The sequence below is a fragment of the Artemia franciscana genome, chromosome 19 (assembly GCF_032884065.1).
Source record: "Artemia franciscana chromosome 19, ASM3288406v1, whole genome shotgun sequence".
NCBI classification, from domain to species: domain Eukaryota; kingdom Metazoa; phylum Arthropoda; class Branchiopoda; order Anostraca; family Artemiidae; genus Artemia; species Artemia franciscana.
Window position 1 is genome coordinate 20,688,605 of NC_088881.1, and position 13,551 is coordinate 20,702,155.

The 13,551-nt window shown below is 35.2% G+C and overlaps 1 protein-coding gene across 2 annotated transcripts in view; it reads right to left on the bottom strand.

The window, feature by feature from the left end:
- The window catches only part of LOC136039405 (myosin heavy chain, non-muscle-like), a 186,317-nt gene extending 173,399 nt beyond the window's left edge, over positions 1-12,918 (bottom strand). For both annotated transcript variants that reach the window (XM_065723124.1, XM_065723123.1), the window contains exons 1-2: positions 12,778-12,918; positions 3,148-3,545 (exon numbers count right to left, since the gene is read on the bottom strand). In XM_065723124.1, the coding sequence (XP_065579196.1) occupies positions 3,148-3,501 (354 nt within the window). In that variant the 5' untranslated portion in view covers positions 3,502-3,545; positions 12,778-12,918. The remainder of the gene's footprint in view (positions 1-3,147; positions 3,546-12,777) is intronic.
- Between the last annotated feature and the right edge of the window lie 633 nt (positions 12,919-13,551).

The following is a 13,551-nucleotide window of genomic DNA, read 5'->3' on the forward strand; positions in this document are numbered from 1 at the left end:
ATGGATCCAGCCCGGTTACGTCAATAGCGTATCTACGACATTTGCTTATTCTACACACCAAGTTTCATCCCAATCTCTCCCCTCTAAGCGTTTTCCGAGATTTCCGGTTTCCCCTTCCGACTCCCCTCAATTTCACCAGATCTGGTCGGGATTTAAAATAAGACCTCTGAGACATAAGTCCCTTGTAAATATCAAATTTCATTAAAATCCGGTCACCCGTTCATAAGCTAAAAATACCTCAACTTTTCTAATTTTCGAAACTAACACCCCCTCTAACTCCCCCAAAGAGAGCAGATTGAGACTGTTTATGTCAATCACGTATTTAGGACTTGTGCTTATTCTTCCCGCCAAGTTTCATTTTGATCTCTCCACTCTAAGCGTTTTCCAAAATTTCCGGTCCCCCCAGCTCCCCCAATGACACTGGATCCGGTTGGGATTAACTTTTCAGAATTAACCCTCCCCCAAAGAGAGCGGATCCGTTCCAGCTATGTCAATAACGTATCTAGTACTTGTGCTTATTTTTCCCACCAAGTTTCATCCCGATCCCTCCACTCAAACCGTTTTCCAAGATTTTAGGTTTCTCCCTCCAACTCCCCCCCCCCAATGTCACCGGATCCGGTTGGTATTTAAATATGAGCTCTGAGACACGATATCCTTCTAAATATCAAATTTTTTATTAAGATCCGACCACCCATTCGCAAGTTAAAAATACCACATTTTTACTAATTTTTCCGAATTAACCACCCCCCCCCTCCCCCAGGTGATCGAATCGGGAGAACGACTATTTCTAATTTAATCTGGTCCCTGATACTCCCGCTAAATTTTATCGTCCTAGCTTATCTGGAAGTGCCTTAACTAGCAAAACCAGGACCGACAGACAGACGGACAGAATTTGCGATTGCTATATGTCACTTGGCACCAAGGACCATAAAAAACGGTCGCCTTCATATTCTAACGATTTTTTTAACAGGGAGCTTCAGTTCTATCTTGTTCAGTGGATGGCAGTAAAAAGCATGCGAAAAAAACAGATTCGGTACTGATTTGTAAGATAATATATTGAAACTTTCACTTTATTTGGTGCCTCTGGTAAACCCTCAGTGTGGACAACTACATGTATAATTGGAACAGATAAACCGTCTACTCCAGATAATCCATTTTTTCTTGCCATGATATTGATGGTATTGTGATGTTGACAATTTTGCACTGACAGAGCCAAACATGTAGTAGCTCTCTTGTCAAACAGTTTCTAGGAACGAACGGTAAATAAGGAGCGATGCGACTCAATAGTAACCAAAAATCTAAAACACAGAGTCCTGATAACAATAGATATATTAAAAGAATCAAATTTTTATGCTTATTCAAAATATCAAAAATTCATCAAATTTAATGGTACCCATCAAAAGTTCCTGGCATGAGAAAATGTGCCTAATTTTCGAAAAAAAAAATGAAACACCCCCAAAACATCTAGCGATTTTAATGAAAATCACTCCGTCAGATTCAGCATTCCATATATTTTTTTTTTTTGTCAGAAGAAAGGTCACGGATGCGTGTTTATTCTTTCTTCAGAGGTGATCATATTGAACCAGTGATCGTAAAGGATCAGGAGAGGGCTCATTTGATCGGAAATCAAAGTTCTAGTTCCCTTTTCTAAGTGACCAAAAATATTAGAGGGCAGTTAGCACCCCTCCCATACTCATCTTTTTCCAAAGTCACCAAATTAAAAATTTTGAGATAGTCATTTTGTTCAGCATAGTCGAAAAATCCAATAGCTATGTCTTTCAGCATAACTTGACCCCCCCCCCGCAGCCCCCGGGAAAATGGCTGCAAGTTATAAACTTTCCCCATTGTTAACATATAGTATTGGTTATTGGGAAGTATACAGGCGTTTTCAGGAGGAATTTTGCTTGTGAGGGCGGGGGATACACGGAGAGATCTTTCCAAGGGGTTTTTTTCATGGGAGAAGGGAATTTTCAATAAAGGGGGAGCCGGATTTCCCAGCATTATTTAAAAAACGATCAGAATTTTATCGGAGGGGGAGTTTCATAAACTACCAAAGGGACATCTTTAGCCTCCATGACAAGATTTTTTTTTCAGATCTTTCCACTCACTGACAGGAATTAAGGTATTATTTGCATTTTTTTTCTCCTACAAGAAATCTCAGAAAATATACTCAAAGATATCGAAACTTCAGTGGCATCAAAATGAAACCACATTTTTAAAGTTTTGTAAAACTTAGTTCAAATCTTTGATCTCTGTCCTTCCATCATTATATATGCATGTTTACTGTTTATTCCAAAGGGGCTCCCCTAGCCTGATTTCTTCCCCTCCTCCTATATTTCGAAAGATACTTGTTTTGGTATTTTCACTGAAAAATATCTTATTTGGTACTTTTTTATTAAAAAATAATTTTTTATGGTACAGAAAAAAAATAAAAAAACAACAAAATTACCGCTTCTAGTTTTTGAAACATGCATTTTGCCACAACTCTTAATTTCTGTAAATTGACTCCCTGCTATTCCTGACCCTTTTTTGTCATTTCCAAAGTCTTTACAGCATCTTTCAAGCTTAGCAAGTAGGGATGGGATAGAGGTATCAGACTGAACACTTTCCTTAGTCCTAATTTAGACTCTAGAACCATTCTTGAAACTAATATTTATTACAATAGATGTAAATAAGTCAATTTGTTCATGTCAAAATTTACAATATTTTACTGTCTGATTATATTGCTGCAACTGCAAGGACTATCATAAATGGTTAAAAATTAAAGAAAATACTCTTATTGAGAACTACCAAGAGGGGGATTGCTCCCCAAAAATTCATCCAAAAGACCATAAAAATCTATTTTTGGTGGTATCCAACCCCCTTCCCAGTAGGAGATTATTATACCTTCCCCCGATAGGTTTCGCCTTTACTAGATTTCTGAGCCTTTTTTACTTTTTCTTAAGATTTATCTAGGGAGAGGATATTATCCTAGCAAGGCTTCTTATGACAAACAAACTCTGACACATACACATGACATCATACTTGACAAAGGGACAACCGTAAGGAGATTCAAAACAAACACAAGCTAAGTATTTAAATGAAAGGCCACCAAATCTACCCGTATCTTTAATTGCCCCAAAAAATTAATGGATAAATATTACTTACATAAATTAATCCAGAGTAATATCTATCCTTAATGTTATTCAATACTGAAGCTTCATTGAGACAAGTTAATTCTGCCATGTCTTCCACTTTGTCAAATTTTGGTGGATTCATTTTTTGTAAATCATCTTTAGCCACAGAAGTCCTTTTCCCCGTTTCCTGAATTTCAACTTCCACCTCATCGCCTCGTTCGCCCTTAATACTGGCCTGAACAAATCCTTGAGTTTCATGAGGAATCCAAACTAAACGTTTTGTTGTCCATTCAGCTTGGGTCATGGGGTCATTGAAAGCATTCCGCTCAACAACCAGATACTTTAAATCTGGATTGTTCCTGTCCAATTTTTCACTGTCACCCATATTTAGAGTGGCTAAAATATCACACGGTTAAATATTCTGTTCCCCTGTAAAAGAAAAACAAAATAAAACGTTTTAAACAACAAGTGAAGCGTTTTCACGTTAAAAACGGCAGTGTTTATTCAACATGGGCGTATTTTCCACCAGCTACTGAATCAAGATTTCTTTCTAGGTGAATGGTCGTTTCAAGCGTTTTCTATGCTAACCTTTAAGAGATATTTTATCAGTATGATGGAATATTTTCAGTATAGAATTTGTGGAATTGCACACAAGCTTACTGAGTATGGTACCTGAAGGTTTCACCAAATGAAATTTTCTTTGTTGAGCGTCTATGAATTAGAAACTTCAAATAATATGCAATGTTTTCTATAAAATTAAAAGCTGGCTTAGTAAACGTGCTTATACGCTCTTAAAATGCTGGAAAAACAACAAGCCTGTCAAGTCCTTGAGTCATATCAGTACATCATGTTTTAGGTTTACCAGAAAAAGAATAATCTAACACTTTGGAAAAACAGTAGATTTCTTTTCAAATAGTAATTTAAAATAACAAGACACTTCTATTCTAATGACATGACATTCATCAATGCAAGTAACCTTTCTTTGGACATGATTAATACAAAAACACACAACAGTGCAAAATTTATAAAAAAAAAACACACCCTTAACTAATAAATATATAAACTAAAGAAGTGGTCCCTATGGGCCATATCTATAACCACCAACTTCTAAATCCCTATAAAACTTTTATTACTTAATATAAAATGAGACCAAATCCTCCCTTTTATAATTCTCCAAATCCTCCATCTGAAAAATTTATTTTAGTCCACTAAATTATCAACAAAAACCAAAAAAAAACTGATTAGATCTTATATTACAGTGCAACAGAAAATTCTTTTTAAACTTTGAGATAGAGTTGTATTTGCCCCTCCCCCCAGGTTTAACACAGTACCCCATTAACTACTAAGCTCTCATGATATAGCTCCCAATGGCAAACAAAGATGCTATCCCTTAGCATACGAGGGAGGGGGATATCCTCACAAGATTCCTTCTTGCCAAAGAAAATGCAGTAATAATAGCCTGATGATGAACAAATCCCACCAACTGATTTTAAGCCCTTCATGTTTTATGTTTCTGCAAAAAAGTTAATGTTTAACTATTGTTAGAAAGTAGTTATTTATTTAATCCAATTGATCATAAGTATTCTTTCTTGCTTTTTAAGTCAAAAAGAAATAATTCCATTCCATCTCTCAAAGATTCTCAAACAACTTAACAGAAACTGATTCTGTAGGATTAGAATGAAAAAGTCAATTGAAATTATGTTTTACTTTGTTGCAGTTTGTAAATCAATCATTGGAAATCTTTCAAAATTTTCATATCACAAAACACGTCTAAAAGTAATTCTGATAAATTATTGGCAATCTACATTAGGTTTGAATTTAGGAGTTCATGAGATTAAAATGATACTATTTCAGCTCTGGTTAAATCTTACAACAATGAAAAGATCAAATTTTGATGAAAAAAGTCAATATATATATATATATATATATATATATATATATATATATATATATATATATATATACATTTTAAATATATGTAATTTATATTATGACCTCAAACCTCAAGTACTACTCCTAATGTTTATGAGTCCAAAGATGCATATATCCACTACTATCTTTATGTAAAATTCCTGAATATGGGAAGACATAAAACCTTAATATTTGGCAGAGTAAGTGGCAGGGGAGGGATAAAGTATTTAGGTCTTGGATCACTGGTGTCCAAAGAAAAATAGTAAGTATGGCAAAAGCTTTATGTTACTAGCATCTGTAAAGAGAATACAAAGTATGGAAAACTGTTAGCAGTGAGGCGAGGGAGGTGGGGGTTTGGACTGCCCCCATGCTACTCTATATGGGATCATATATTCATTGCAAATTTTGATCTTACATTGCTTTTTACCCTATGGTGTTCTCTAATAACTTTTAGTCAGTTTAATTAATTAGTCAAATTAGCAAAGGATTCCCAACAAGCATTCTCTGACTTCAGACTTATTATTCTTTGATAGGACACAGTGGTGTCAATTCACAAACTTACGAAGGAGGGCAATGTGTTTTTTTTAAATCTGGGGGATATCAATTTATTCGTTTTTTTTTCATTTTTCAAATAGAAGCACAGTACCAAAAAATTTCAGAAAGACTACAAAAACATATATTTTTCAAAATCCACCCCCCCCCCCCCAAATGGGCCTATACTCTTCAAAAATGACCAGCATTTACACAGGTATTCATTTGGGGTTTTTTACAAGTTTAACAAGAATTCAAACAACAGGTAATCCACACAAAACACCACCACCTGAGCACAAGAGGATACTACATCCAAGAGGTGTTCAAAAAAAAAAAAAAAAAAAATCTGGCAGCCAGAAATTGAAGCCTATGTTTTGGGTTTATTCTGGACCCCTGAAAAAAAACTGTCATATACCCTACTCCTAAAACCTTGAAGACAGGAAAGGTTAATTGAAAATTCCGCACATTCATGATTGATATATATATGAATGGCAAGTTATTGGGAATAAGTTGATCAATCAGGTTGTACAGACAAGTAGAAGTGGGGCAATACTTTGTTTGTCTCCATCGTTTTCGCATACATTTTTCACATAAGATACATGGAACATACAGCACATTTAAATTTCCGAATTATCACCACTGCAGTGGAACTGTACTAAGGGGCAGAATTAGACACGGCTTAAAACGTTTGCTGCATCATCCTATTCCCAACTGAAAGTAAATGTGAGAAAAAAATGGTCTTTTCCAAAATATGTGAAGAGCAATGTTGGCACTTTAAGCAAGTGAAAATGACCCAAAACAGGAGAAGAGCTGTCCCCCCCCACCTCCATTGAAGAAATTTTTGCTGCTCTTGAGTTTTAACAACATCCTTTACTTGTCTCTTAAAAACTACATTTCTGAATATCTATGTTTCTTTCAATTTTACATGTAGATTTGTTTTATTCTGCCATAAATGAGATCCATGGAATACTCCAATCCATGGGAGAAATCATCTCAAGGGGTTATTTATATTTATTGTTAATCTTATAAAATGCTACACAATAAAAATTAAAGATCCGAAGTGAACAAAACTGGAAAAAATTACTCATGGTAATATTTGAAATTAAGGAGTTGGTAGGTAAAAATATTACCACCTCAGCTACAATGAACCAAAAACAGTTTAATATAATCTGCTTCAAGTTTCAATAGAGATATAAGGACAACTGAAAGTAAAACCTTTAAAATACATTACATGTTTTGATAGCACCCATTAACAAATCCAGGATTTAGACAGATAAAGAAGGAGCAGGCATTTACACTGGTGCTACCACACACTGTCATGTAGCAGAAGAAAAAAAAATGTATCAGACAAGGTTGTGGATAATTTATTGTCACTAAAACAAGCTGTACCATCAAACATCCAACTCTGGAAAGAACTCCAAGAAAAGGAGAAATACTCTCTACCTAAATTGAAGAGCCAAGGACCTGAAAACCAGTTTATAAATAACAATAGTTAAACAAAATAATTCATTGAATAAGACTACTCCAGAGGGAGTCTACCCAGCCTTTTAGCACTATTCAGCTGCAAATGCAAAGCATCTTCAGTGCTGCCATTTAATAGCTTTCTTCATAATACAGGTTGAGCTTTCTGAGTGGTGAACTTTGCAGACAGAACTTCATGGGCTAATGGTGAAATTGAGCAAAAACTTTCTTTTCTGCAACATTAGTAACTCAGAAAACAGCACTCATCAAATACCCCCTTCATTATGAAAAAGGGAATTAAATGGCAATACTAAAAGATTTACTAGGCTAATTCCTAAGTTTATTACCTTAATTCACACTTTGGAGCAAATTAGTTGCAAGAACTGTAATGCTCCATGGTTGATGATGGCAATAGATATGGTTGTTGTATTAAGGTCATGCAATAAACCATCAGGACTAGAGAGTACTGGAGAGAAGCAATTTAAGCCCACTTCATAACAGTGATCATAAGATAGGTGTTGTTCAAGAACCATTCTCCAGCAATTTAGAGTTGACACCACTGTACAACAGTAACTTTGGCTTGACTGTACAAGACGGTTGGGTATGACAAGCTGCCTCATCCTCCAAGCTGACTCTCTATTGTCTTCCAAAAGTGTTATGGTAGTGAGGGCAGGGAGGTGTTTTCCTACTGAAATCTAAAAGGTTTAGCCTCCCTTTTCATGTTTTTGAGCCTCTTTTTGAATTCTTCAGGCAAGGTTGCAGAAATTGTCTCTTGGCTTAGTTGGTTTCAATTGTTTACCACTTTCTGGCTGAAAAAAATCTAATTTGACTTTGGTGTTAACAGTGGATTTGAACAGCTTTTTGGAAAGTCCTCATGTTAGTCTTTAGTGGGGAGAGAAGGTGAATAGCTTCTGGTCAGCTTGCTGGAGGTACCTGTAGGTGAGCATCATCTCATTATGCCTATGCTAAAAAACAAGTGTTGGGGGGTTAGCAAATTGTACATCTACTGCAGTAGGCCTGACTGTGCAAACAGTTGATGCACTTTGGTGGCTCTCCTTTGGACACATTCAACAAGCTGGATGTCACTCTTGTAGAAAGGACCTGCAAGGCTTTTTCTGAAATCTAGGATTGACTTTACCAGAGCTTTGTACAGTTTCAGAAAAACTGTGGAGGATTGACTACTGATGGTTCTTTTCAGGAGTCCCAAATCTGCATTTACTTTCAAATCTGCTTAGGTGGTGTGTTTATGGAATTTTAAACTATCATCCTACAGGAATCCTAGGTCTGAACCACTACTAGAAGTAGGAAGCAAGACTGTCGATGATGTTTTACCATTGTACATAGTGTACTGGTGCTGCAGATTACCATAGCCAAAATGAAGAGTGATGCACTTTGAGATGTTGAAGGACAGAAGCCACTTATCTGCCTATGCTTGAATTTTGTTAAGATTGGCTTGTAGGCTACTGTTGTCCATGGTACCAAATAGCTTGGAGTTATAAATGTAAAGAGTCAGGTGGTTTTTTGTTTCAGCTACCAGCTCATTAATGTAGATGAGGAATAAGGTTGGTCCAAAGACAATTCCATGGGGAACACTGCTCAGAACTTGGCAAGATGTTGAATAAACCTTCTCTCCCTCCAAGGTAAAGAGCCAAACCTTTTGCATCCTGCAACCAAGGAAGTCCATTAGCCAGTCAGCCAGCTCTTTGTTAATGCCCACAGCTGTGAGTTTGGGGAGCAAACGACAATGAGGGACTTTGTCAAAGGCTTTGACAATATCAAGCAGAATTGAGTTGACAGGAAATCCTCTGTCAAAAAGCTGAGTAATTAGCTTGTAAGTTTTGAGTAGGTTGATTTTGACTGACTTCCTGGGAAGAAAAAACCATATGATTAGTCTGAGATAATGCTTTGGGAAACGAGATGCTTGAGAAGTGTGTCATTGACAATTTTCTCCAAAACCTTAGCAACAGCAGACATCAGGCTTATAGGTCTGTAGTTTTCAGCTTTAGATTGGTCCCTCTTTTTGAATCTCATTTCTTCTTTCAGGATCATTTTTTGAATCATTTCTTCTTTCAGGCTTATAGGTCTGTAGTTTTAAGCTTTAGATTGGTCCCTCTTTTTGAATGGGTGTCATATAATATATGTCATATAATATATAATACCATATAATATGGGTGTCATATAAGCAGTCTTCCATTGTGAGGGAAAAACTCTGCTGTCAAGAGAAAACTGAAACAGATGGCACAAAGCTTGGTATTGAGGTTTTTTAGCCTCTTTTCCACCATAGTTACAGTGATAAAAACTGTGCTTACTGGATTTGATTGTAATAAGTCAATACCTACTGAATATATAACTGGAAAATTTGATTTATAATTGTTTGGCATTTGTTTAACCCCTTATTGTAATCTATTTATAGTGCAAAATAAGTAGTTATGTGTCACTTTAGTGTCCAGGGGCTCAAAGTTTGATTTGCAAGTGAAATTAGGTCAAATTGATTGACAAGTGAAGTGAATATATAAAACTGCACAATTGAAGTAAGGATAATGGGAAGTGAAACTGCAGGGCTAGCCACATGACCTCCAGCATTCAGTCTAAAGAACTGAAAAACAAGCATTGGATGGTTAATACAATACACCATTACAGGCAAGGTCCTAATAACTGAAGTTTCTGTCTGGGCTAATATTTTTTCTTTGGTAAGTAGCCAATATACATCTGGCTAAAAGGGTCATAATAATCATAATTACAATTTCATGGTTCCTAAGCTTAATATTAAGGGTCTTTATTTATCAATTGAACAGTTGAGGCTAATATTTTGTGATGGACTGTCTGATGTTATCAGATTATGTGGAACCTTTCTGAATAATAGTAGTTAGATGCTGCTGGATATACCTGGATATAAGAGGGAATGACTAAACTGGCAGATATTCAATATTTTGGGATGGCATTGCTTTCAAAATTGCCAGTGACCTTATGTATGTCATCAGAAGCAGTCTATCAAGGAATCAGAAAAACATCTTTTAATCCATATTTATTGAAATTGAATTTCAAGGTTACCTACTATTGGTAATATTTACAAATCTCCAAGTGGATCAACTCACTGGTGAATGTCCAAAATTTCTTTTCCTCTGCTTTGATTCAATTAACTTTGCAAGTAAGCTTTTTCAGTCTTATGCAAGCAATGATACCAAAAGTTAAAGTTAAGATTACATTAGTTTAGGTTGAATTTTTGTTATAAATATCACAAACATTTAAAAACCTGATGTAAGCTAACCTATCCTATCATCATCAAATCTTTCATTAAATTGAAAAAGTGGACTGGAAACACTCACTAAATCCAAGGAGAAAAAAGCTATTTCCAAAATTCACTGGTGAATATCAACATTTGCAAATTTTTAACATTCATAGTAACAAATGAACTAGATCCACTTGTGGTTCCATATCTAAAGATTAATTTCTTTGAATTCATGACCCCAACCCTTCTCAGAACAAGTGCAGCTGTTGCTCACCTGCAGTGTTTCAAACACCATAGGAATATTTATAATTCTTTGATTGATAAAGCCTAGATACTGCCATTATTTATATAAATGTTTGAATTGCAGAAAGAATATTCAGGAGACTTAGCAAGTGATTAATTATATCCTCAAACCTTTATTGTTTCCCTCAAAGCTTGATTGTTCAGGATGTACTTAATGTTCAACAAGCATTTATCTCCTATTTTGCAAATGTGAAAGCAACAATTGCTCCTTCAGTAAGCTCAAGTCTTTCTAAAGTTGATTTCTAATTGTATCTTGGTCCAACTTGCTTGACAGCAGTGGCCCTTGGGCCTGTTGCTGAGGTTCAGATTATTAGACTTGTGAATGGGTTGAAGGTTCAGTCTCTTCTGGTTCAAAATATACTCCCCAAGAAGGTAAAAATTTGATCTTCTTTCAATTACAGTTTTTCCCAGTTCACTCATGTGAACTTGAGTGATGGTTTTAAATAAGGTGGACCATGGAATTATCAAACAAATTATTGACTGATATATACCTATTGTTGGTATTTAAAAAAATTGTGAAAAGGTTGCTTTCTTGTCTACTTTCCTTTTTAGAAGTAAATGATTTCTTCATTATTTGTGCAGTACTCTACATTCCCAGCTATGGAGCCTTGCAGGGAGGGGGGGGGATTTAATTTTAGTTGTTGTAATTTTCAAAAAGATTTACTGTTTTAAGAAATTCTGATTGCATAAAGTAAGAATATCATTGGTAAAGTGAGGTATTTTTAGTTTTGCTCAAACCTATATCCTAGGGCTGCATATGACACCAAAGGGGGGGGGGGGAATTTGTAAGTAAAATGATCTTTATATTTGAAAAGAGCAGAAAAAGGTACAGAGTAGTGCAATATATATTTTGGCTACCCTGAGTTGTATATATTCACTGAATTCTTGGTAAGATACTCTTTTCTTCAAAGCAATTGAACACTTCATCAAAATAACAGAAAATTCATAATTCAGGGTTTATATTGACACACTAAGGGGAGGGGATGTCAACAAAAATTAATTTCTAGGGCAAATGAATGTTTTGTTTTTGTTTTTGACAAAAAAAATTTTAGTCAAAATTAAGATAGGCCTGCATAGCCTAATTCAAGTATCTAGAGAAACAGGTCAATTCTGTTTTGTACATCTTTGCCTTTATGGAAATATATGACTCATTTTTCATCTTTCAAGTGATTTGGGAAAATTGGCTACAACTTTACCCTCCTCACCAGGATTTTGATGAAACTACCCTATTGATTCTTAAGGTAGCCTAGGGGCAAGAATTGAGCAGTCCACACAAATTGGCCAATGAATATACCACTCCATGCCTTGCTTAATGATCTTTCTGAACATAATAATTGCTTTTGTCATAAATTTGACTTTAATCCATTTATGGAACCTCAAGATGATAACTTTTCTCTTATTTTAGATAGGGTTTATATTCCATTTGTTAGCATCATTCTTGTTGGAACTGGTTCACCCACAAATATGGTTGATGGTGTCAAAACTGAGAATCAAAAAACACATGGAAAATATCATATGGGCTATAGCCAATATCTGGGTAAGGTTAGGTTAAAACTGAATTAAAGCAAAACAACTATTATATTCAAACGGTATAAAAAAGGCATTGAGGTGTATGTTCACTTTATTTGTAGGTAAAAAATGTGGACTGCTTAATATTTACTGCCTAGGCTATTTCTATTAGCCTACCAGAAAGTTATCAGACAAAATTAAAAGCATTTCACCATTTCCTATTTTTGGTAATTTAGAGTTTCACATTAGCCTACATTGCAAGGATCAAGGTGAACACACCACTTAATAGACCTAAGCTACATCTTTATATGCTCTTTAAAATACTGTAAACCAATTGCAGCTGTTACAAATTCCATCATGAGCCCTCAAAACCACTAGCATTTTCTTTAATATCAACCCATAGAACATGACAAACAAATATACTGTAGGCCTAGGCTAAATAACATGGCTAGCCCCTCAAATAGCATAAGTTGGAACTTTGCCTTGATTTCAGTGCTAAGCTAGATCCTTTCCAAGTAAGATACTATTTACTGGAAGTAGCAGCCCTGTCCGCCGGACATTTAGCCTAATTTGTGTTTCCCTCACCACTAAAACAGTGATGCTAGGAAGAATTCACTCGAAGTACCAGGGATACAACCAAAACTATTTTTCAAATTAGTAAAAACCTACTTCTGCCCATTTTATTTCAAATTTCCTATTAGATAAAATTCCACTTACTTATGAAACAAATAAGGCTTTGACAAATAAACTCCCTTGGATTTCACTAAAATTTGAATCCTAATGTAATCTTCTTTTCTTTGAGAAGTAGTTAGGCTTCAGTCAGCGTTTTTGATAATCACCCAAAAAAGCTGTTCTGTGAAAGCTATCATCATAGACTAAATAAGAGACGAAACTTGTGTGAATTCTACTTCAACAAACTCTACTGCCAAGAAGTATTGCATAGAAACAAAAAGAAGTTATTACCAAACATCAGCATTAATGCTGTTAACTGTTTTATTTAATACACTAAAGACTAACCAAAAATACTAGCCCCATACAATTAGCAGAGCTCGTAAAATTGGGTACATGAATCGCAGGACAAAAAATAATAATAATAATAAGCAGATAGATACAATTTTGAATTTTTAGATTTGTATGTCCAAATTCGATTGGTTTTACATTGGTAAGTCTTTTCATTCGTTCATAAAGCTGAAATGTTCTCACGCAGCTCATCGCGAGCCCATTAGGCACAAAGCGGCGGCACTAATTTGCGGCACTTTATCAAAAGACTATTGACATACCGCCACTAAAATTTCTTTATGGGTCATAATAAATTATTATTACAAGCTTTATCCGACTGGTAATGACTACTAGAGTTCATAGTGAAGAAAAATATTAAATAATGATCTTAATTATTGTTAAGATAAAAAAGCTCATAACTTTGCTTGGCTAAAAATTGTCAATTATATGGGGGATTATATTTCAGTTTGATAGTTAAAACTATTTTAGGCT